We start from the raw sequence: 25993 nt of genomic DNA on the forward strand, positions 1-25993 counted from the left end.
CCAAGGTCTCTGCACACTCGGATGCAAGTAAAATCACCCACAAAGCTTCCCACAGAGCTTCTCCTTCCTCCCACAGAGCTGCTGAGCTTCCAAGCATTCACGCACACTCAGCTAGATCACTCGGGCTCTGATACTAGTTGAGAGTGCTCTCAACGGAAGCAAGAACGGAAGAAGGAGAGAGAGAGACAGAGAGCCACACAAGTTTGGTGGGTGCAGAACCACCCTAATCTTCTTTTTCATTCATTTATATATGTGTTTGAGTATTGTACATAACTGGGGTTAAGGCACAGTGACCTTTAACCCCCACACAATCTGTACGAGCTGACGGCACTAACAGTCTCTTCAGGAGTGGGCATCAGTAAGGTATGGCATGAAAGATTTGGTCATCTTAGTTATCCTATTCTTTTGGAAATGCAGAAAACAGGGATGGTTGCACACTTGCCTGCACTCTCAAAGGTGCAGGAACCTTGTGAAGCTTGTATGATGGGCAAGCAACAAAGGAAGGCTTTTCCACATGAGAGCGGCTATCGGGCAAAGGCTCCTCTACAATTGGTTCATGCTGATCTCAGTGAGAAAGCTCCGACTCAAGCTTTGGGGGGATGTAACTACTATATGCTTATCGTCGACGACTACAGTAGATACATGTGGGTGTATTTTCTATGAGATAAGGCTGAAGCTCTTGGAAAATTCAAACAGTGGCAAAAGATGGTGGAAAACGAAAGCGGGCTGAAGGTAAAGAAGCTTCGCACGGATCGAGGAGGAGAGTTCCTATCAAAAGAGTTCGACACATACTTGCACGAGAATGGCATTAAGCGCCAACTCACGACTGCACGTACTCCGCAACAAAATGGTGTTGTAGAGCGTCGCAATCGTACTGCCATGGAGATGGCACGATGCATGGCACTAGTAAAGGATTGCCTAAGTCTTTTTGGGCTGAGGCAGTCAATACAGCAGTCTACATCCTCAATCGAAGCTTCACAAAGGCCTTGATGGGCAAAACACCTTTGGAGGCTAACTCAGGTAAAAAGCCTTCCGCTTCTCATTTCAGAACATTTGGATGTGAGTGCTTTGTTCATGTTCCAGATAGCACCAGAAAGAAATTAGATCCAAAGAGCAGAAAGTGTATCTTCATGGGCTATAGCCAGGAGTCAAAGGCGTACCCGCTATATGATCCAGAGGCAAAGAAGATCGTGGTCAGTCGTGATGTGGTGTTTTGGGAACAGCCACATACAGTGGAGGAGGAGGTATGCCCTTCCACTTTATCATCAGCCGTAAAAGTAACTCACCTTGTGCCCGTATCTAAAGCAGAGTTGCAGAATGAGGAGGAGTACTTCGAGGAAGAGACTCCACCAACACCACAACATGCCTTGGCTCCACAAGGTAAGCCACTTCCAAAGTGGTCAAGGCAGCTCTTTGATGAGAAGAATCCGGTTCCAGACTTGGCGGAGTCATCTGCAGATGGACTTCGACGATCAAAGAGGATAGAGGAGCAGAAAAGGGCTTCTGAACACATAGTCAATATGGCCTTGATGGCTGAGATTATGAAAGTTCAAGAGCCTACGAATTTGGATGAGGCAATGGACGATCCAAATTCGAAAGCTGCCATGCAAGAGGAGTATGACAGCATCATGAAGAATCAGACTTGGGACTTGGTTGATCGTCCAGTAAAAAGGAAGATCATTGGTACCAAATGGATATGGAAGGCCAAGTACAAATCTGATGGATCTTTGGAAAAGTACAAGGCTAGGCTTGTTGCACAAGGATACTCTCAAGTTGAAGGCTTTGATTTTGAGGATTCCTTTGCTCCTACAGCAAGGATGACAACTATTCGGGTGGTACTTGCCTTGGCTGCTCATAAGCAGTGGCCGGTGTTTCAAATGGACGTGAAATCTGCGTTCTTGAATGGACATCTCAAGGAGGAGGTATATGTGTTCCAGCCACCAGGATTTGAGGTGCCAATTCAGAGAACAAGGTTTGCAGACTAAAGAAGGCATTGTACGGGCTGAAACAGGCCCCAAGGGCATGGCACCAACGGATTGATAGCTTTCTCATATCTATTGGTTTCTCAAAAAGTGCTTCTGATGCTAACCTGTATGTTTGTAAGCAGGATGGCAAGTATGTGGTAATAGTCCTTTACGTGGATGACTTGATCATCACAGGAGATCATGAGAAGATGCTGCAAAAGTTGAGGGAGTCGTTGAGTTCCGAGTTTGAGATGACAGATTTGGGGCTCATGCACTTTTGCCTCGGCATTGAGGTTTGGCAAAAACCTGGCAGGATTTTCATCTCTCAGCAGAGATATGCTCGCGAGATCTTGAAGGCATTCGATATGACCGAGTGTAAGGACGTGGTCTCTCCCATGGAGGTGAATGGTAAGCTCTCAGTGGAGGATGCATCACCACTTGTCGACATCAAGGAGTATAGGAAACTTGTGGGGAGTCTCATTTTTCTGTGCAACACTAGACCTGATATCAGCTTTGCAGTTGGTGTACTTAGTAGGTTCTCAAATCAACCTCGAGAGAACCATTGGAAAGCAGGGATGCGTGTGCTAAAGTACGTGAAAGGTACACTGGAGTATGGCATTACCTACAGAGCAGGGAAGACCTTGGCGGGTTACTGTGACTCAGATTGGGCGGGAGATTGTGATTCTAGAAAGTCAGTTTCTGGATATTGTTTCTCACTTGGTTCAGGAGTGTTCTCTTGGATTAGCAAGAAGCAACCAACAGTGGCACTATCTTCGACGGAAGCTGAGTACAAGGCAGCATGCATTGCTGCTTGTGAAGCAGTTTGGCTAAGGAGGATCCTGCAAGACATAGGAGTTCCAATCGAAGATGCGACGGTTCTAAAATGCGACAATCAGAGTTGCATGGCCATTGCAAAGAATCTTGTGTTCCATGCTCGTACAAAGCACATAGAGATCCAGTATCACTACGTACGAGAGCTCATCGAGGATGGAGTCATAGAGCTGGAGTATTGTCCCATAGAGGACAATTGCGTAGACATCTTCATGAAGGCTTTTGGGAGTGATTTATTGTTGCGGCATCTACATCGACTCGGCATTGGTCCGAACACGTAGTTCATCTTCGGGTGAACATTGAGGGGGGGTGTTAGAGTTAGCTCAAATGTCCACCTCTCATGTAACCCACCAATATTCTGTGTACCCAATGTTGTAAGGCCCCCATATGAGGAGAAGCCATGATGGGTATCGGATATTGGGAGGGATCCCCAGTTTAGACACTGGAAGGGGTCTTAGAGTAGACCAGATGGTTATGAGACGGCTTAGGAGCCAAGAGTAGATACCCGTCTGCAAAAAGGGGGGGTTCGGGGGGGCGATAGCCCCCCCGATTGCAGGGGGTCCGGGGGGCGCAGGCCCCCGGTGGGGGTCTGGGGGCAAAGCCCCTAGTGGCAGGGTCCGAGGGCTGCCGGTAGCCCCAGGCCCGACGGTATGACCTATGCGCGATCCTTCATCTGCCCGCCGGCATGTTTTCTGAAGGGTCGGTGGTCTTCCAAGCCGACTGTCTATTAGGCCGACTGCCTATTACAGGGCCGACCGTCAACCACTTACACTATATAAGTGGCCACCCCCTATCATCAGATCACCAGTTCTTCACGCTCATAGTCCTCCGTCCAGCATCTGTCTAGATCACCATCGAAGCTCTGTCTGTAGAGCGCACGGGTGGACAGCCAACCATCAGTTGTATCAGCAGTTTGGTATATCAGAATTTTTGTATTCTCTCCAGCTTTCCATCGTGTACTTGCGTTTTGTTGTTATCTTTCGCTGCGTACTATTTTCTTACATGAAAGACTAAGACAGTACAAGAAAATATATTCTCATTGTATGGGTGTAGCTAAACAAGGAAAATGTATTCCACTTATCCTGGAAAAATGGAAATGTATTTACAATGCCAAACCCACCATGCTTGTTTTAGTAAATCCCAAATAATAAATCCCGTGCTTGTTTTAGTAATGGCAAACGAGGGAAAATGTATGACACTTACCTTGTACAACCATCAGGTTAGTGACCACAGATTCTGAATGAATTGTATGCCATTCATCTTGATAATCAAAGGAAACCACTATGCTAGTGGCAATTAATCTTAGATGAATTATCATGAGTTCCACACTTTACTTTCTTCTTTGAGCTCCCTTCTTGGGGTACATTTGATCCATGATGGGAGGATCGGTCTTGATGGAAGGATTGGCCCTTCATGAGGCTTGAGCTTGGGCTTCTTCCCTTCAGGATCCTTCCTTTCAGGGGGCCAGTTCTACCCTTCAAGGCCCTTTCTTTTTGCACATCTAACCCAAATGGCTAATGATCTTGCAACATCTACTTTCTTACTGTGGATAGGTGCAACAATAGGAAGGCACAAATGATGTTTCCATGACTTAGACAATGGCATATTACAATCTTTACATCCGAGATTGCATCCACAAAAACCTCAAAGCAAAACACATGCAAAGGGTGGCTGCATTGGGTAGCTCACTAGCTAAGCAAAGTGTCAAGTAAGCATTTTGGGTACCTATCTCACTAGCTGAGCTAAGTTTTCTTGTGTCGATAAAACACCTAGCTCACCAATTGAGCTGAGCCTCTTGTATATAAGCTAAGCTTTTTGAAACAGCTTTTTGTATATAAGTTGAACTTTTTTTATAATAGGAATTTTAATTTTAAGTTATATAATGTCATTAGCTCTAATCCATGTGAAAGAAAACCTTGCATACCATTCAGGTAAGGCATGCCACCCCAACCAAACTGCAATGGTTTTTTCTTGATTGATTTTAGAATCGGAGACCACAAAGAACTTCTCAAAGAAAAACGAGAAATTGTTTAAATTCTCCTCCCCTCCAACCAGAAGACTCGAGTTATCATCAGCAAAAAATTATGTACAAAAGTTAGATTCATATGGTAGTGACAATCCTTTAATGCATCCTTTATTAAGCCAATAATAATCAAGATGACAAAGTAGAGGTCTAGTCACAATCGCAAATAGCAAATGAGCCGGAGGGCATCCTTGCCTAATAGATCTTCTAAGTGCAAATGAACCTTTCAAATAACCATTAAGTCTCAACCTAGTGGAAAATAATACTGTTGTCATTGTACAAAATTGTTGACCAAATCCTAATGCATAGTGGCAATGGTAAAACTCCAACTAATTCTGCCATAGGCTTTTTCAAGATATGAATTCAACAAAATAAACCTCTCATTATGGATCACAACATAATTGATAGGAAGGGAAACATTCATTATAGCATCCTGTATATCTCTACCAATTATGAAACCATACTACCTAGCATGAAGGATTCTGCTCTGAATGAACTTAATCTTGTTGGCCATAGATTTTGCCATAACTTATAAACATAGCTCAACATAGTAAGGGGCCTCCAATGCCCAGGTAGACACCTGTTTTGGCCCTTAGGGATTAATTTCACTATGCTTGTATTTATCCTCCTAGTTAGATAACCCTTATGAAAACAATGGTTAATGAGAATAGGCATGTCCTTACCACACACCTTCTTGTAATGTTGATAAAACTCAATGGGAATCCCATCTGGCCTTGGAGATTTTCCACTAGCCATAGAGTAGACTGTGTATTTAATCTCATTCCATGAGAAATGTCTTTGCAACAGAGCAGCTTGATATGATAAAACCTTAGGTTGCATTTTTCTCAAAAAATCTTCAACTCTACGCTTGTGATCCGATGCCAATCGAGGGATTGAACCCGCTATCTTTGATAGATGGCTGATAAATACCTCCCCAATTTTTCCTTCACGAATCAATGAGGTTAAATGTCCCACTAGAGAAATTTTAATGGAAATTCAATTAATTAGATCACTCCCCTCCCTCATGAATCAATGAGGTTAAGCTAAGTTATGATGACTAGATCTTATTAATTTAAGTGCATGCAAAAAATTAAGTTTGCACTAATGCTTTCCCTAAAAATCTAGCCAGCCTAAAAATCTGGGTTCTTCTAGCTCCTTCCGAAACTTGCCCCCCTATGCTCCTTGCTCTCCCTTTCAGGGAAACAAACACTATGCTTTCTACACTAGTATGAGGAAAACAAACACAGGCACATGCAAAAAAAAAGACTAATCAAGCTAATTAAAGTAATCAACTACTAGAAAACAAAACAATTTCACTACTACAAAACAAAACAATTTCAACCATAGGGCTGGTTTAGGACAATCACTTAAGTCCAAGCCAGCCCGGTTTGGAAATTGATGATGTATGACCCAAAACAGCCTGGAAATTAAACTTAAATAATGAAACATAGCAGTTTCAACCAACCACTGGGCTGGTCATCAATCATTTTTGTTTGTGAAATATATTCTTATTTCAACCACGCTGGAATTGGACACAAGCACATAACTCTGATTTGAGCTGAGCAGGCTCAATGATGTATTGCATGATATTCTAAATAATGGGCTAGTTTAGAACACTCACATTAAGTCCAAGCCATCCCGGTTTGGAAATTAACGAGTACAAGACTTGGACCACTAGCTCGAAAATTAAACTTAAATAATTTAACTACTAAGAAGCACAATAGAGGAAACGTAGCAATTGCAACCCACCACTGGGTTGGTCATCCGCTATTTATATTTGTGGTCTAGGACATTCACATAACTTGTGTTTGAACTGAGCCAGCTCGGTGATATATTGCATGATGTTCTAGCCACCAGACTAGTTTAGGACACACATTAAGCCCGGTTTAAAAATTAACTGCAATATGACACAAACCAACCTGGAAATTTAATTTAACTACTAGAAATATAGCAAATTTAACCACTGTGCTGATCATCAATCGGATAATAACAATACATTATTATCTCTTTTTGTTGTAAAATATATTGTTGTTCAACCATGCTAGTTTAGTACAATCATATAACTAGTGTTTGACCTAAAACAATATAGTGATATATTGCATGATATTCCAATCGGACAAAATCACATTAAGTCCAAGCCATCCCACTTTAGAAATTAAATAATTAAACTATTCCAAAACTCATTCATAGGAAATATATTGGATGATGTTCCACCCATCGGGCTAGTTTAGGACAATCACATTAAGTCCAAGCCAGCCCAGTTTAGAAATTAAATTAAACAATCAAACTATTCCAAAACTCATTCACGAACAACCACCGGACTGGTTTAGGCAACCACTGACCTGTGTTATATCAAGCATGTATATGATGTGCTCATCCCACATTGTCACTCAATCAATAACTTTTGCACTTAGGCTGTCTCTCCCTTTCTTATGTTTTCTTGAAGCCCACAAACTTCTCGGATTGGGATGATCTTGTATTGCTTCCAATCTGTGTCCAACTAATAGAGCCATCTTGGTCCTTGTAATTGACAACATCTTTGACATTGTGTGCCAACATAGCTAATGTCACTCTCTTTACAACTTGTTGATGTAAGCTGGGCATGCTAAAGCTGGTGAAGACTCGAGACTAGTATTCATTTGAATGGCCTGATGTTGCTGCCTCGAATGCTCCCACCAAATGTGAGACCACTACTACTTGTGTTCTTTTCCCAATGGAAATGATCAAATGCATGCATCTGCAACGGCTTCCTGCTATTGCTCTGCAAGAATTCTTCTTTCTTCTCATTGTTTCTCCCTTCGTAAACGTTGCAAAATTGTCTTCCATTGCCGTTTCGATGCTATGCCATTTCTTTCCTTGGCCCTTAATATGTTTCTTGTTCTTTGACTAAGCTTTTCAACTTTCCTATCTCGCAGCCTCTGTCTGGTTCTCTTGCAAGCCATGACAAGCTACATCTTGCCATTGAGGCCATGGAGACTATCAATGAACTGCCACTAGAATCGAGACCAACTAGCTTGTGAGGCAAGCAAAGAATAGAAGATGACTTATCAGAATAAAGAAGATAATGCCAAACCAAAAGAATGAGGTCACATCAAGCTGACTCTGCACAGGGCAGGTTGCAGGGTGATAGGAGGGCGGGGTGGTTGCAAGATAAGGGTATACACTTTGTGTAGTCTTGGGAAAAATGGGACACAAGGAGCACACCAAAATACAAAGGAATCCAAAGAACAGACAGTGGGTAGCCCAACCTCGATCAAGGTATTTCACTGAATCACATAGTGACACATGCCCCTTTTACTAGGCTTGGATGTCTCGCTTCCTAGGCTTGGGTGTCTAGGTGTCATTACAAGTGGACAAAATACCTCAATCGAGGTACTCCACATGGTAGCCATCTAGGACACCTATATACCTCGAACGAGGTACTGTTCATATGTGGCACCTTATGTGGCACATGATGTGGCTTGAAAGGATATCATGATGTGGCAATTTATACCTGTGCCTTGACACGTTTGTCCAAGTGGCTTCCTAGGTGGCAAAGCAAGGTGGAAATGAAGATCTAGGTGGCATGCACACGTGGAATAACTCGAGGTACCCATGTGGTAGTTGAGTGTGATGTGGCATGCACATGTGGCCAATACCTAGATCGAGGTATTTAGGTGGCAATTGATATTGATGGGGCATGCACTTGTGGATGGGATAACTAGATCGAGGTATCTAGTGGCATACACATGTGGACTATCTCAAGGTACCCAGGTGGCACTTAAGTGTGATGTGGCATGCTCATGTGGCCAATGCCTAGATTGAAGTATTCAGGTGGCACTTGATTATGATGTCGCATGCACATGTGGAGCCCAATACCTAGATCGAAGTATCTAGGTGGCATATACATGTGGACTATCTCAAGGTAAACCCATGTGGCAATTTGAGTGTGATGTGGAATGCACATGTGGCCAATACCTAGATCGAGGTAGCTAGGTAGCACATGACTATGATGTGGCATGCACACGTGGAGCCCAATACCTTGATCGATGGCATGCACAAGTGTGACTACTCAAGGTAGCCATGTGGTGCTTGAGTATTACATGTCATGCTCAAGGTACCCATGCGGCACTTGAGTATTACATGTCATGCACATGAGGACACTTGGCCTCTTGGAGGCATGGATGAAGGCCTTAAAAGAGGTGGCAAGCATGCCATTACCAATGACAATGGATGTCATGTGCATGTAATGGGTCATGAGGTGTAGAGGTAGGATAGAGGTATGGATATGCTACCATGGCTCATTGTGCCCATAAATAAAGAGTATGTTAGAGGCCCCTAATCTGTTTTAGTTTTAGAGTTTGACAATTTTTGTAACCCCACTCTCTTGTTGTGAAGTCCTTGTACCTTTCCTACCCCCCACCCCCCTAGCATTTCCTCCTAGCCTTGTGCACTTTATTATTTTGTCTCCCCACCCCCTAGCATTTCCTTCTTGCTTCCCCCTAGAATTTCCTCCTTGGCTTGTGCATTTTATGCGTGTCTCCCCCCTCCCTCCTGCCCACCCCTCCCTAATATTTCCGCTAAGCCTCCTATGTAGCAAGTCTTAAGCATATTTCTAGATCAATAGGGCACATCCTTATATTTTCCCCCTATTTTTCCATAAACCAAAGTGTCCTCTCCATTCACATATAAGCTGATTCAACCACACCATTGAAATCGTATTTATTTTGTAGTGGGGTGCAATCCTACATAAACCTAAGTTGAACATTGTGACTTTGTTTGCTTGAAGCAAACCTCCCCATTGCACATTGAAGAATATTATTTGGTATGTGATTTTATTTTTCTTCTAAAGCTTAATCTTGGACATGACATTTCCTTCATAACTATTGAGCCATGCATTGAGTGTTAAAAATTGACAATGTAGATTGAGTAACCCCTATGGTAGCAAGTATTTTGGGCCTGAATCAATGTGGATTCTCTTTTTAGAATCACTCTCAACTCAATAATGCTCCTAATTATATGCTGTAAATGTTTAATTGCTAGTAGTGATAACCTTTGAATATCAAATTGGGAGGAAGGGGGCTTTTTCCCATAGCACTTGGTGAAGGAAATGATATAACTATGACCACATAATGGTGGCAACTAAGTCAATTGATTTATATTTTTCCATAGTGAATATAAAGTTTCATGTGCATTGGACACCAATTGGAATAGTAGGCAATCAAAATGGTCCATTTTTGTACATGTGGGTGCCTCTATGTAAAAAAGATAGGCATAGGTGGTTGCATGTCTAAGTATGGTATTGGAATCATACTTTGCACAACTCTCATTTACCAGTCATTTGAATGTATTTGTAAGGCCTCATGCGCATCAAACACGGATTGATAGGGTGGGTAATCAAAGTGGCACATTTTTCTATGTGTGGGTACCTCCATGTAAGAAAAAGGTGGAATGTTGCCGCATGTCCAAATATCCGATGAGTACCAAAATTTGGATGACTCTTATTTCTAATCATTTAAATTCTCTTGCAAAGTTTCATGTGCATAAAACACCGAATGGAAGGGTGGGAAATCAAAGTGGCCCATTTTTTTACATGTCAATGCTACCATGTAGGAAAAATATGCATCTGTCAACCATAACCACATGTCAAAGTATATATCAGATTTTCCTTTCAATGGGTGTTTTTAGGATATTAAGTTCCACTGTATAATAGAATTCACTTGATGTTCTTTTTTGGAGCACTTCTGCATGGTACATGATTTAAAAAGATGGAAATATCCATGTCTTATGACACAAACGATATCAAAGATTCAAAATCAAACCAAACTTCGCAAGTGCATCGATCCGAGTTATTTCAAGATTTGTACAAATTATTGTAGCCATCAAACACATATGCATGACCGTAGAATCACAACAATGCATATTTTTTGGAGCACTTATGCATGGTACATGATTAAAAACATGGAGCTGCTGCATGTCTTATGACAAACGATATTGGAAACCAACAAACTTTGCGAGTGGATGGATATTAGCTATTTCATGACTTTTGAAAAGTATCATAGCCATCCGACAGATAGACATGATCGTAGAAGCACAACAATGCATATTTGTTAGAGCACATATGCATGGTACATGATAAAAAACACGGAGATACGCATGTATTACAACACAAACGATATCAGAATCCCACAAAACTTTGTGAGAACATGAATATTACCTAGTTTAGTACTTATGAAAAGTATTATAATTGCCATTAGACACATATGCATGATTGTAGACTCACAACAATGCATATTTTTTGGAGCACTTATGCATGGTACATGATTAGAAAACACAAAAATTTATGCACGTCCTCCGACACAAATGATATTGGAATCCAACTAGACGTTGTGAGTGCATGGATCTTAGTTATTTCAAGACTTTGCAAAGTATTGTAGCCATCATACACATGTGCATGATTGTAGATGCACAACAATGCATATTTTTTGGAGCATATGTGCATGGTACATGGTAAAAAACACAAAATAGGCAAGTCTATATGACACAAACAATATCAAGGTCTCACCAAACTTTGCAAGAATATTGGTCTTGGTTTTTCCAAGACTTGTGCAAATTATTGTAGCCATCGAACACATACACATGATGGTAGAAGCACAACAATTCATATGTTTTTGAGCACTTGTGCATGGTACATGGTAAAAAACATGGAAATAGGCATGTTTATGACACAAATGATATCAAGATATCACCAAGTTTGCAAGAATATGGGTCTTGGATTTTCCAAGACTTGTGCAAAGTATCATAGCCATTGAACACATGCGCATGATGGTAGACACACAACAATGCATATATTTTGGAGCACTTATGCATGGTACATGGTAAAAACCACAGAAATACACATGTCTTACAAAACAAAGGGTATCATAATACCACCAAATTTTGTAGCATATACGTCTTTGTAATTCCAAGACTTGTGCAAAGTATTGTACCCATCGGACACATGCACATGATGATAATTCTCAGCACAACAATGCATATATTTTGGAGCACTTATACATTGTAAAAATACCAAAATACGCATGTATTACATCACAAATAATATCAAAATCTGACAAAACTTTGTGAGGGCATGGATCTTGGTTATTCCAAGACTTGTCCAAAGTATTGTAACCATCATACATATGTGCATGATGGTAGAAGCACAAAAATGTATATTTTTTGGAGCACCTATGCATGTATTTTGGAGCCCAAAATAAATTTCGATCTACATTAAAATGCACTAATGAATTTCAACCATATAAGCTAAGAAAATTAATAATAATAGGAACTCAATACTACATTTGACAAAATATTCAAATGACTCATCATCAATATAATGACAGGAACCAAATACAATGATAATATATAAATAACCATCATCAATCCTCAATATGATGATCCAAGAACTCAACATAATGTCCATATAAATAAACATCATTATCAATACAATCATTATATGCTACTGATCAAGATTTTCTCTCATGCCAACTGTAGTTATTGAGCTCTCATGGTCCTCCACACCAAGTTGCCAACATGGAGTCCCTTTGCTGCTATGCATTGAATGTGATCACAGGATGGGAATAGATGTATGCCTCATGATCAGCCTGATACTAGCAAAAATTAATGAACCTGCCGTGCTTCTATACGTGTTGTAAATAGGTACCACTCAAGATCATGCTATGGGAATCAATGGCATCCCCCCACGACCATCCACACTATCCTGATTGAGCACACTTTTCATCACATAGCATCTCAATAAATAGATGGTGGGATCATGATGAGTGGTTATCTTGATGGAATGGAAATCCATAGTCCCACATACTCTACACTCTTCTAAGTTAGGATGATCAATCAAGGAGTAAGAAGAGCTGACTATGACAAAAGCATGAGATCTTAAAATAATGAGTGAAAGATCTTATTGGCACGATAATGTATGCCTGTGACTTGTGTAAGTCAAATCCTTCTCAATAGTAGCAAAGGCCTCCAAACTAGTAGGACAAGGGGCAAGGGCAGTAGCAGAATCATGGGGAGTCTATAAGATAGGCACATGAGGAGGGGGAGAGGAGGAGGATGAGGAGAAAGGGGAGAAGGCAGAGGGGCCATGTCATGGGAAGTCCCAATATGAGGAGAAGGGGGTGGAGGAGAAGAGGAAGGATGTGGACATTAGCAAAGGCTCAAGATTGTGCTCTCCAAGCTCTCTTTTGCTCATGAGCTTTCCTCTTTTGCTCTTGCTCAAGGACTCCATGGGCAGGGGATTTCATATTCCTATAAGCTTTCTTGCTTCTATGGCTTTGAGAACCTATTCTATATGTTCAAATCTAAAAGGAGATCAAGATAATGGAGAGGCAAAAGGACCGCTTTAAACTAAAAAGGAATGAAATGAGCATAAGGACTCTGCCCTTTTGTAGGAAATTTAGACACTCCCTCAATAAAAATGTTTCTACAGAGGTTGCAACAAAATTTTCTGGTCATAGGTACATTTCTTTTTTTGAAAAGTACAATGCTACTGAGGATATTCAGCGTCAGGCTTGTGAGACCCTTATTGAAAGACCATATGATGAATCGGGTAAGAGAAGGTGTTATGAGGTAGTTCTTGATGAATGCATTGCGGAGTGTGCACATGTGGTTGATAAAGTTTCTTCAGGGGATGGTTGTTGGAATTAAGTACCTGCTAGTGGTTTGTTAGCTATTGGTTATGGTAGTTCACGGTTACTACTATTTGTAATGCAATGGCTGGTAATGTTGGGGTTGGTTGTGATGTTTTGGGCTAACAACAAGTGGCGGGTCTTCTTGTGGAGTGTTTGATGTTGGTGGCCTTCTAGTTCTTTTGCTGGTGTTGCATTAGAGTGTTTTGGTGGTGGTTATGTTCTTCTAAGTGGTGATATGTTTGGTCATGTCGTTCCTATTCCTATTGGTTGTGCACTTTCAAAGATGTGAATGATTTTAGTAAGGATTTGAATGAAGATGATGATTTCTTGAGAGAAATGGTCTGGTGCTGCCTTGAAGGTTTTGATAGTTCTATGGACCGGTTTAGTGGTGGTTAAGGTTCTGCTACATATAGCATTGCTAGTTTGGCATTTGTCATTTGCATGGTGGAGCTCCTATGCTAGAAGGTGACGGTGGAAAGTTTTCTTCAGAGATATGGTCGGTGTTGCAATGGTTTAGTGTTGGCGGAGTTTCTTGACGGAGATGGATGGAGATGAACGGAAGTTTTATAATGGGGAAGTTTTTGGTGAAATGCAATAAATTGTTTTGTTAGTTGTGGTAGTGGTTAGTGGTCACGTTTGTTGGAACGACCATGTTTGGATTTTTTTTGTAAGGGTGGATGGAATATTTTATAAATGTCACCAATGAAATTTTTATTGTTCATTGTGTTTCGTGTACTTTGATAGGTGTTGCTTTTTTATTGGTTACTTTATTTGGAATGTGATTATGCGTCACTTGGAGGTTGGTTCTCTTAATTTTCTTTTGTATGTAATGGCAATGTGTCAGTTTGGGATTTGTTTATTTTCATCGACGCTTGTGTATTTCGTTATCTAGATTAATTCTGCATTAGAGTTTGATTAGATCGGGATTGAATTCTCACCTACCTCGGACCTTGATGGAGAAGGATCATGGAGCAAATAGTATAGAGGCAAGTGTGTAAAGTAACAATGTTGTAGACTTTGCTCCAGTGGTGATGGTTCTATGTAATGAGACATTTAACTTTTTTAATGATTCGAGGTCTTGGGTGGGGAAGTAGTGTGTTTCTTTGTGTGTGTATGTTTTTATTCATTAGTATCAACAATCAATACATTTCTTAGGCCTTTAGAGAATATTTCTAGGATTTGTTAAGATAAGGCAACATTGGACATGACAAGAGCGATGTGTGAGATGTCAATTCTAAATTCCAGAGATTTGTTATCTATTCATATCTATCCATATAATGTTTATATCATCATGTTTTTAAGCATGCTCCTTACACCCAACTCTTCATTCTCTCCTCAATAGAAATGTCTTAAAAATATTTGACCTTAGCCCTCTCTAATACAAGGAGCAAACACACTTCAATCTATGTTTGCATTCTCTCTTCAATGCACATAGCAAATAATCCAATGGAGAACATGAAAAGAGCTAAATGTCATTTGCAATGAATGTAATAGTTATCGGATCGCTCAACGATACCGGATGTTAATTTTTGGATGGTTAATGAAAAATTAACGGCTTAATTAAGTTTATCCTTGTTTGTTATCTTAGGTTAATTGACATTTCGTGAGAGGACACAAATTAATTAATCGATCTTAATTTACAAGGTGGGTGAGTGTCCAAAAAAAAAAAGAAGGGGAGCAATTTGTGCAATTTGTAACTCTGCTTGCTTGAGTTGAATGTTGATGGAATTACAACTAACGTATGCCAAACCTTTGCCATATGGAATATATTTCTTGCGCATTGTCATTTCTCCTCAAGCACTTGTCCATTTGTTTCTTGCGCACATCGTCATCTCACATCTCAAACTCTGTTCTGCCTGCGGCCTGCCTTTCCATTACATCCACCAAAGGCATCCAAAAACATTGTCGAATCCCTCATCTTTGGCGATGGAAAGGGCCAAAAATGGGAGCTTGGAGGCTCATCGACTGCACGCAAAGTTGCGATCTGCTTGGCAGCAGCTTGCAGAGTCTAAGCTGTGCTTTGAAGCGTTGAGAGCAGAGCTGCTCAAAGGCATGGCTGAGGTAAAGTTTTTCCTCGATGACCGAGCACTTAAGGTTTACCTTTTAGAAGCGAAAAGTGATTTTCCGTTATGGCTGCAGGCAAATGATGTTTTCAACTCCTTGTCGATCCCTTTAATCCGCTTAGTAGGCTTAAAGGTGGAGGAACTCGCGGATGAAGGAAGAAACGCTTCTGTCACGAAATTTTCATCGCTCTCCCCCGACCTTGTTGGAGCGCCTTATAGTGTGAGTGTATCACCTGGAGCTTATCTGAGGTGTTGGAGTCGTAGTGTAATTTCCAATTTCTGATCAGTTTTGTTTTCTGCAGCCCGCCTCGTTGACACTCTGTTCGGGCGTCCCCTTGGCACCGAAGGAAGAGCAATGGTCAGCTGCGTCAAGAGCAAGCCAATGGCTACATGGCTATAAGGTTTGTAGATAGCCATACTGTCGAACTAATTTACAGAATTGGCATAGATCACGTCGAAGGCGAAATTCCTAACCTGCAACCGCATTCTCTGGCTTCGAGTCATGTTTTCTGCATCGACGGCTTGTGTCTTCTAAAAAACGAGTAGCTTACCAATCGAACGGTTGTAGGAAGGATCTGTGAATACAAAGGCCGCTGGTCATATCGCAGAGTTTTCACTTTTGCAAAAGCAGCAACTGCGCCAGTTGGTTGGTGTGGTGAAGATGGTGGAAAGTCTAGTGAGATCTCAAGAAGAATCCATCACGGATAGATTTCAGGATTGTGAGAAATACTGTGAGTCCCTGCAGCAGAATTACATCCTAAATTTCAAGAATCTTCACCAGCGCGTTGCACAAATGAGACAGCACGACAGCCGGATAACACATCGGCTGCGTGTAGCAGAACAAAGCTATCAGGCTTTGATGTCATTAGCAGTCAAACTGCAAGAGAGCGGGCTCGAAGGTTTGAGAAAGAATTTGCTTGAGCTGAAAGCTGAGGTGGAGGGAATGATGAACGAACTCGCAAGCAATATGTGCAAACCACTGATTGCGTTTCTGAAGGAGTTTAGGGAAGAGGGTATGGTTAAACTGCGGAATTTAATGGAGGAGATGGATTCTGCGGTTTCCGCCAATATTAAAATGCTCTCGGCCGCAAACGCTGAAATTGTGGCTTACGCCAAGAGCCTTGAGCTACGATTGCAGTCTCAGAGTGAGGAGCTGCAAGCGAAATCCCGACAAGAGGAACTAATCAGGAAGTCCATGGAGGAAAAGATCAAAAGTGTCGAGGCTTTAAAACAGGCCGTTGCACAGAAAACAGCACGCGAGCTCGAGATGCAAACTCGTCTGGATGACGAGGTTATACGAGTTCGCAGCTTGGAAGAAGAACTGAGGCAAAAAGAGACCAAGTTAGCCGCTGCTCTCCAGCTTTTTCAAACGGCAAAGGTGCAGCTTAGTCAAGAACATTGCCAGATCGCCGAAGCCTTCACGAAATCTAGGGCACTATGCGACCAGTTGTCAGTCATAGAGCAGCGTCTCTGCGACACAAACATGGCCTTGGACAATGACACGTGCCCGGAAGCCAGAGAGTTAAGGGGCATAGCAAGAAAACATCCCGCCGAAAGTCCTCAGCAGCAGCTTTTGGACAAACAACCAGAAGAAGGTCCTCATCTCAAACGATTTCTGCAAGAAGAACGTAGCGTCGAGTCTTGCATTAGTAATCAGCGATGGTGTCAAACATTGCTAGTTTTGAGAGAAGATATGCCGAAAACGCGGTCATCTCCAAGAGTGAGTCGACGCATGCATCATCAGTACAGGTCCCCAAGAGCGCAAACGTTGAGCCCGTCGCACCAAAAACGACACATTGTTAGTAGAAACAGAACCAGCAGCAACATCAAACTTCGTTCTACCTCCGCATTTGCTGCGGACCACTGCACCACAAATCACTTCTTTGCACAGTAGCCTTCCCAACGACTCTCCAATTTTCAGACGTTCGTCATATGCGTTTATCAATGATCATGTCAATAGTTACTTTGTTTGCCTGTGCATCATAAGGGCCACTCTGTACTTTAATAAGAGGCTAGCTTTACCTACTTACATGGTTACATTGACTCCTTAGGAGGCTGCAGCCTACTTATATGGTTATAGTGTATATGGTTACATTGACTTACTTTGAAGATCGTAGACTTCTTGTCACCCCTATTTATGTATCCCTATTCATATCCTAGTGTGTGATGCATATCTTATGTGAGAAGATCCTACTTTTACTTTTAAGTCCATCATCAAAGCGTAGGAAGATCCTACTTCTGCTTTTAAGTCCATCATCAAAGTAGGAAGATCCTACTTCTGCTTTTAAGTCCATCATCAAAGCATAGATTCAGTGTGAAGATGTCTCCGAGACTCCACTCTTGAGTCTTAGAGTGGCTTTCCATTGAGACATAGAGGTCCTAATGGTTGCTATTTTGAAGACATCAATATTGGACGTATTCTATGACTAGTTTGAAAGGACAAGTTTTCTTTACATTGAGCCATACATTATGATAGTCAAAGGCAATGTATTTTCTTAACCATGCTCCTCAAAATAGTTTTTTTTAATGTATTTATGGGGGAGGTCACCCTCTAAAAGACCTAAGATAACATTTTGAGGTCCTAAGGAATTCAACTGAGATTAAAACTAGCATTTGAAAGACATCCCAAAGTTGATGAATATGGATAGTTTAGGATGCTTTAGGTCATGGAAAACCATTATTTAAATCACTTACTTGTCAAGTACAAAGAGGTTTAGACTTCTCACCGATCTCACATCATCACTAATGACATTGTATAAAAACCTTGACCTTCCTAAGAGTCTTTTTACTATATTAATGTCTTACACTAATCTGATACCATGAGGACCTTCACTTTCTTGTGGCATTCTAAAAAATAGACATCCCAATTTTATGCCCCCAAGGGATTCACACAAGCTTCCTTATGGTACCTGAGGGGTTTTTTTGGAGGGGCACACAAGGTTATACATTAGGGATAACCCCTTTTAATTTTTGTCCTAAATTTATATACAACTTAAGGGGTAAGTGGGTTTTGGGCAAAAGCATGGTGCAAAAAGGTATGTGAACTAGAAAGTGCAATCAACAATGAACATAGGGGTATAAGAATTCACAATGGCTCACAAAACAAACATGCATTACAAATTTGATGAACAAAGGAATAGCCCCAAGCACTTGGATAGCCCTCTCACATCTAAGGAAAGGGGGGAGCTTCAGAAAGAATGGAAATATAAGGAAAGGTGATCATACTAGATACTAAGAGGTATTTATATAAGCTACTATATTAAGGGGTTTTATCATGTTCACAAGGAATATATATAGGGTGTTTTCTTTTCTTCATATTTATGCACACAATTGAAGTCCCATCACAAGAAAGGAAAATAAACCCTCGTCTAGGTTTCAAAATTACAATAAACAAAGAGACCATGTATTAAAGAATAAAGGGAGACAAAGGAGAGAGAAGAGAGTGACGTAGTAGTCTACCCCTCTAGATGGTAGCTCTTGCTTCCCATCTAGAGTATTTATAATTGTACACAAGTTGCATCACCCGTCTACGATGGGTTAGACCCTCTGTGCTGCATCTCATGGTACGATCTTAAAATGTCTTGAAATAAATAAAATTTCAAGTTTCATGTAACCCAATTTCCTCAACAAATACAATTCAATTTATTAGGGGAGCTCTATGTAGATCTATTGTATCTTTTTGAATTTCTTGTCTTTGCTCTATACTCAACAAACACAATTCAACTTATTAGGGGAGCTCTATGTGGATCTATTGCATCTTTTTGCATATGGATTTGGAGGCTTTAAGAATTTCTTTGGTATCATTGTGTTCGTTTTGGAGATCATTGTGATGAGGACTCTCTCTCTCTCTCTCTCTCTCTCTTATGTGCATATACACACATATGTACATATGCATATAGCAAGTGCACCCCCCTCCCCCCAAGGCGAACACACACACACACACACACACACACACACACACACAGCTCCTTTTCGGCACATGCATTGATTGGTTCTTCAATTGCCAATCAATTCATCTTGTATCTTGGATTGGATTTTCAAATGTTGGCTAAGTCTTAACCCATGGCTTTGAGACCTTCCATCTCCTCCTTTCATTCCATTGACTTTCTATCTCTTCCTTCCTCCCAAACCTGAACTTCCATCTCCTCCTTTCCATTGACCTTCTATCTCATCCTTCCTCCAAAGGTGCCTCTTGTCTTTCCACCTCCTTCCCACTCAAAGCCTCTTATCTTTCCACCTCCTCCCCTATCCAACCCTCCATCCAAGAGCTCCTTCTTTGTGACACATGGCAAGCTCTTCTCCTCCAAGCTACCATGTCTCCTCATTTTTTTTCCATAGTGTCCATCGTTAATAGGCTAAATATTACACTTTAAAGAAAAGAGCCAATAATGGTACATCCAAAAGCATCCCTATGGTCCACAACTGGAGGGATTGCTCAACATAGCTTCAAGACTTAATATGACCTCATCATAATTAATGAAGTAATTTAGCCTACACCTCAATGTTCATTTTTTTTGCAATATTAGTCCATGGCCTTTATCGACCATTTGATCCTTTGCTCAATCCAAATTATCTTCACCATCTTAATTTCTCATTATCCAACTCATCATTTGTACTCAACCTGGTAATTGTGTTAGTTGTTAACAATCAATTGATAAACCATCATGCCAACAATTACTAATCCCAAAAGAATTACATGAAAATTGTGTTTGTTGTTAACAATCATCTGATAAACCATTACACCAACAATTACCAATCCCAAAACATTACACTTGGTATATAAACATGAAAACACACACATTATGTCCAATTGCAATAACAACAATCTTGATGTAGACATTAGTATTAACATGGAATAATCCACACTACTACCATAGTATTAACATGGAATCATTCACAATACTACCATAAGACAATATTCAATCAAAATCTTTGGATTTTTTTTCTTATTTTGGACTTTTTTCCAAATCGGCCACCCCCACTTTAGATTCACCTAGTACACTAAAAAGTGGCATCTTTAAAACAGTAAATATATCCATCCCCACACAACTATGGCTTGGACAGCTACATATATTCATCTCCACACAATTGTGGCCTACAAAAACAAAAATAGAGGTGTGGGTGGGAAAGAGAATGTGATGGGAAGACAAAATATTTTCTAGTATAGTATTTTATGCATTTGACATAAAAAATTGGTATATACACATCTTGACTATCTATCTTGATGATCATCTCTTCTGTACCCCAATCAGGGAGTACTTTGGCACTCTTCATCTAAGGTCTTCCCAATAGGATTGGATAGGCATGTTATTCCATAGCAATCACAATGAAGATAACTGTATAATAGATGCCGCCAATAGAAATGACCACATACCTACAACATATCTTTAGGGTCAACTGGTCGTTAATATGCCATGCAGACTCAAAAAGGTGATTGGCTTTATGATTTGAACTTTTATCCAAGCAATCTCTTCAGAGATAATGTTCACTCCTGAACCCCCATCAACTATTACTCTCGGTATGGTTTGTTTCTTAACATGGATGGTGATCATTGGAACTTCCTCATCAACTACCAAAGCATCAATCACAGGTATAGTGGCTAAGGATTGCACATCTTTTGGTTTCTTGGATGAGTCCTTGATCTGCTGATCAAACAAATCAAGACAGTATGAAGGTATTCGCATTAACTCGACAAACATCAAATTGACTTGCATATTTTTAAACATTTCCCATACTCGGGCTAGCTTTGTGCTAGATTCTTATGAAGCACTCGGTTCTGTTTCATTTGCCTTAGATTTTGAGGATTCCCCTCTCTCAATGACTAACTGTTCAATCTGTGTGGGCATTTCTACTGCTGGATATTTTCCCTTCAATTTCGTTTGCCAACTCCTTTTGAGCCTTCCAATTGATGTCTTTACCCTAGGCATCTGTGTCTTCAGTGGTTGCCATTGAGCTGGCTACAACTGCTCAACATTCTGGATCCACTTCTTTCCTTTTCGTGTTATTCTTGAGGAACTTCAAGTGTTCAGCCCATATTGTACAGTGCAAATGCAAATGATTATGTCCACAATAGAAGCACTTGATGTTAGATGGATTGGTATACTCCTTACCATTCTTTCCTTTTTCCTTTTACTGCTCGGGTCATGGTGGCTTGTTGCTTGGTGGTTGAGCATTGGTCGTGCCACTTACTTTGCTGACACTTGGCGATTTTTAAGATTGAACCAAAAATTTGAGTCATCATGCCCAAACTTAGTGCAAGTGTTACAATATTTAGCCTTGCATTCCTCTTAAGCTCACTAAAATTTGTCCACATATCTTCTTCACTGATCTCCTACTAGAGCCTTCATAGGACTGCTTCGAACATTGCATACCGATTGGGGAAGTACCCAATTGGGAACTGACTGAACCATCATTGAGCATTTTGTATTAAGGTACATGGAAAATAATCCATATACTCTTCATGTGTTATTGCACCATTGATGTGACAGACACACAAAAAGCTCTGCAAGCGACTATAGGGGTCTTCATCATCTGTGCCTTTGAAAATTTGAAACTTCACCTTGATGTTAGAGCTGGACTTAAATTTCTCTACTCCAAAACCTGAGTAGGCAGGCCTCCCAATCAGAAGGACTGAGTCATTAGCCTTCCACCTATCATAACCACCTTCATGGGTGTGAGGTTGCTATAAGCTCACCTTGAATTGGTTGGTGTTATCTTTGGTCCTCAAAGGTACAGTTTGATGTATTAATCTTGGCCAAGTAGAGTTTCTATCTATTGTGAGAGGAACTCGGGCAAACTACTTTAGTTGCTCCTCATTCAGCTCGGGTCTTTGGTGGTGTCTCTCTCCATTAGAAGCACACCGCTCTTCCCAATGGTGGGTTTTTTGTCCATCAACCATAGCTTGTCTTCTACTTTCATATCTTTCTCGATGCAATCCTCTACTTTAGAGCAAATATTTTTAGTGATTATCATCACACATCTTCTCTCACCACAATATTGAAAATGACACAAGCTCATGGGAAAAAATTGTGTATTTGCCCAAAGGAAACCAATTTATTTCTCCCATACAGCACCACATCCAAACCCTCTTGTAGAGTGAAATCACAACACATCTTCTCTCATAACAACATTGAAAATGACATAGGTCAACATTTTTCTCAATTATTTAACTACATCTCAATTATAATTACTCAATAATATGTTGAATAATTGAATAATTATTACATCATAATTGGAATGAATTAATATTATTAAAAATGATTGAAGAAATTTATTTCAAGTGATTGGATTTCATATACAAGATTGAATTTGTTTACGAATTTCCTTTTTTCAAACAAGCCAATTTTTTTAAATGGATGGTCGTGCATGCCCTCTCCTCTGAACCCTCCCTCTAAAGCCCCTCCCCCTCAGCCTACCACCCCTCAATCTTTCACAACACAAAAATGAATCTTTCAAATAGAATAAAAATGAATATTCCAAATGAATTTTCTAAGGGACATGCCAATAAAAGGATGCCAAAATGGATCATATTACATTAGAATGTCACAATCAACATTCCCTTGCAATAAGAGATTAGTTTGTGCTTTCTCCCATACCCTAGCAGGTATTCTCATAGGTACCTTTTTGCCTCTTTTTGTGCTGGCCGTCCAAGTCCAAACAATCATGTTAACATGCTCTTGTCACTTTTTGTTACATAGCCAATGCTTTTTCCAATAGTTCATATACATGTTTTCAATCGTGTCATGATTTTTTTGTTGTTGTGAGAGCCCAATATTGTACCTTCACTTTCATGTAATTTGTAGACTCTTTATCTTGAACAATTTCAGACATTGCAACTCCTAATCATATTGGATAAATTTTGTCACTTAACCTTACAAGAATGAAGTCATCTTTTTTAACATCAATCTTAGGGTCAAAAGCTTCCTTTATCTTATTGCATGCTGGACCACAATCATGATTATCAAGCTCTTCCAATCCTATCATGTTGCTCTCATCATCATAACTATTATTTTTATCATCCATGAAGAAGGAGCTTTGTGGCCAAAATGCCTTGCAAGTATTAACAGCTTCTAGGTATGGTGCCTTCAGGAAATTGATTACATTATCCCAATATTCAATGGCTAGTTGAATCCACTTAGAATAGCCTGACTCACAAGCTCAAGCATCCACACCTTGTTTCCAAAACTCCACATAGCTCTTCGAACCTCACAAGACTTGATCACTATTCTCGATGTACTCATAGAGTAGAATGTTATTGGGCTAGCCTTCTAGAAGAATTATTTGGCCTTGTAGATCATGTTTCCAAAGTTCTATCCCTTCTTATGGACTCCAGCTAGTTGCCTTGGGGTGCATCTTGTATTGCATCAATGGCACACCTTCTTGTGGGAAGAATAAAAATTGCAATGATTTAGAGTGCCCAACCAATATATCATTTTTATCACATAAAAAACCATCCACAAAACGCTTGAAGTCCAGAACCTCTCAAACTAAGAATGGTGCAACTTTTGCACTTGTACACTCATTGAAGATTTGTATTAGATGTGGGAATGTGAATGTGCAACTTGTTCTTAGATGCTCTAATATTTGACTAAACAAAGCATCAATGTCTTCATGTGTGTGTCCAACCATAAGGAATCCCAATTGAACCATCTCAAAGGCTCCCCAATCCCCTTGCAACAGGCAAGGAAAGAAATGCAAACACATATCTGTTCTTATTCTCAGATCCGCAATTGTCAAGTTGAAGCATAAACACTTTTGGCAAGAGTAAAAAGGTTGAAGTATTGGGATTTACTTCTTGCATCAACGTGACATTGAATTAGTATAGTTGAACCCACTTGTTAGTTGCATCCCATATAGTCACTTTTCCCTTGACAATGCATTGCCAAATTTGTTTTTCTCTAGTACTAATATTCTTTTGCATAGCCTCTATGTATAGTTTTTTTTCTTCTTTGACTCTCATTCCATTATCCAATGCCACCCTTGAGGTCAGTGATTCAAAAATATTACATGGGGATCTTTCATCTTGTCCAAGCATCAAGTCCAAAAACAAAAAAAAATAATATTTCTTCTTATTTCTACCAAAATGTTTAGTTATTAATAGATTATATCCTCAAATTGAAACACCTATACTCTATACTTTCTAACTAAAAACCTTCTTATGTAGACCAAAATGCATAGTCATATACCATATATCCTCAAACTAAAACCTTAAGTTCCCCCTAACACCCTATACCCTATATTGTAAACCCTAAACCCTATACCACAAACCTTATGTCCTAAACCTTATAGGATATACTCTTGATATACTATATCCTTAAAGGAGTAAATCCATTTGGTCATGCAGTGCATGCAATAAAAGTTTCATTAATAGAATCTCTCTACTTAACCGTAGCATGTACATATGCGAAGTGTACAAGAAATCACCATGGCATACATATAGTTCCAATTGCATCTTTAAGCATGGGACAAGCAAACCTTGGATGCTTTTATGTCGCAAGCAATGGAATTCATTTGGAAAATGTGCAAAGACAAAAATAATGTCTGGACTCTGGCTCTTTGATATTTGAGATTGTTTATTCTCAAAAAATGCATGGAGGCCTTAACATTTTGAACATACACTATAAGTTGATTGCTCCCGTACCCCATGCTCATTAGTTTTACAGCCCAAAAGTAGCCATGGACACAACTACCGACTAAAATGTGCACTCATGTATGTACAAATGTATTTGGTAAATGGGAGACCACTTTGTGGGATTTTATCAGGATTTTTCAAAGGGACCATTCTTTATAGCCATTTCTCAAGCCCATTTACTAGTGTTTTGGTAAGTGCTTTTGCAATAAATATGTTGGTTGGGACATCTAATTGATGTGTGCAACCTCATGGCTTTGGGGAGTGTGCACTAGAGTAAGATCTTTCCATCACCCCTCACCATAGTAGAATACCAAAAGGCATAATATCTTAAATATGTGCAAGATGTGATTCATGCTAATGGTCATTTTATGTCCTTTCTTATAGCTAATCAATGTCATGACTTGGATAGCAAAGAACCGCAGAGACAAGCTCATGAATACCATGTGGATTGAAATGAAAACTTGTGAAAATGGGGTTGTGGGAGAGCGATGAAAGTCCCATGTTACTAGGCAAGGCAGTTGAGTGTACCCATCTCTTTGTAAATATCTCATGAGAAAGATGGCTTGACAACTTGTTTTACATGTACAAATAATGATCGGATATGATAGAGGGGCAGAGGGAATTGCCAGTGGAGCAGTGAAATGCATAGAGATAAGAAGGAACACCAAAGGGGAAGGCATTGACAGGGTTTCTTTCGAAACTTTTGGTTTCCCGAAACCCTATAGAAATGAACAGTCCCCCAACAAAATTGGTTCCACCCCAATTCTCTCGAATCCCTTCAAATTTATGAAGGGAATGGATTCAAGAGTTATTCT

At 40.2% G+C, this 25993-nt stretch overlaps 1 protein-coding gene across 1 annotated transcript; it reads left to right on the forward strand.

Moving 5' to 3' along the window:
* Nucleotides 1-15410: 15410 nt before the first annotated feature.
* LOC147886081 (uncharacterized) lies at nt 15411-25670 on the forward strand. Its single transcript, XM_087395055.1, has 5 exons — nt 15411-15545; nt 15624-15767; nt 15850-15948; nt 16116-17267; nt 25563-25670. The coding sequence occupies exons 1-5, from the start codon at nt 15411-15413 to the stop codon at nt 25668-25670; spliced, it is 1638 nt and encodes a 545-aa protein (XP_087251181.1).
* Nucleotides 25671-25993: the final 323 nt, after the last annotated feature.

Source organism: Dipteris shenzhenensis, chromosome 24 (assembly GCF_047967505.1).
Source record: "Dipteris shenzhenensis isolate YYH24624 ecotype China chromosome 24, Dip_SZ_1.0, whole genome shotgun sequence".
NCBI classification, from domain to species: domain Eukaryota; kingdom Viridiplantae; phylum Streptophyta; class Polypodiopsida; order Gleicheniales; family Dipteridaceae; genus Dipteris; species Dipteris shenzhenensis.

What these genes read in the sequence shown, in the direction of transcription:
- LOC147886081 (XM_087395055.1), top strand. Translation starts at nt 15,411, where the DNA reads ATGGAAAGGGCCAAAAATGGGAGCTTGGAGGCTCATCGACTGCACGCA. An exon ending in TTGTTGGAGCGCCTTATAGT is followed by an intron (nt 15,768 to 15,849) that starts GTGAGTGTATCA and finishes TGTTTTCTGCAG; the next exon opens with CCCGCCTCGTTGACACTCTG. An exon ending in AATGGCTACATGGCTATAAG is followed by an intron (nt 15,949 to 16,115) that starts GTTTGTAGATAG and finishes GAACGGTTGTAG; the next exon opens with GAAGGATCTGTGAATACAAA.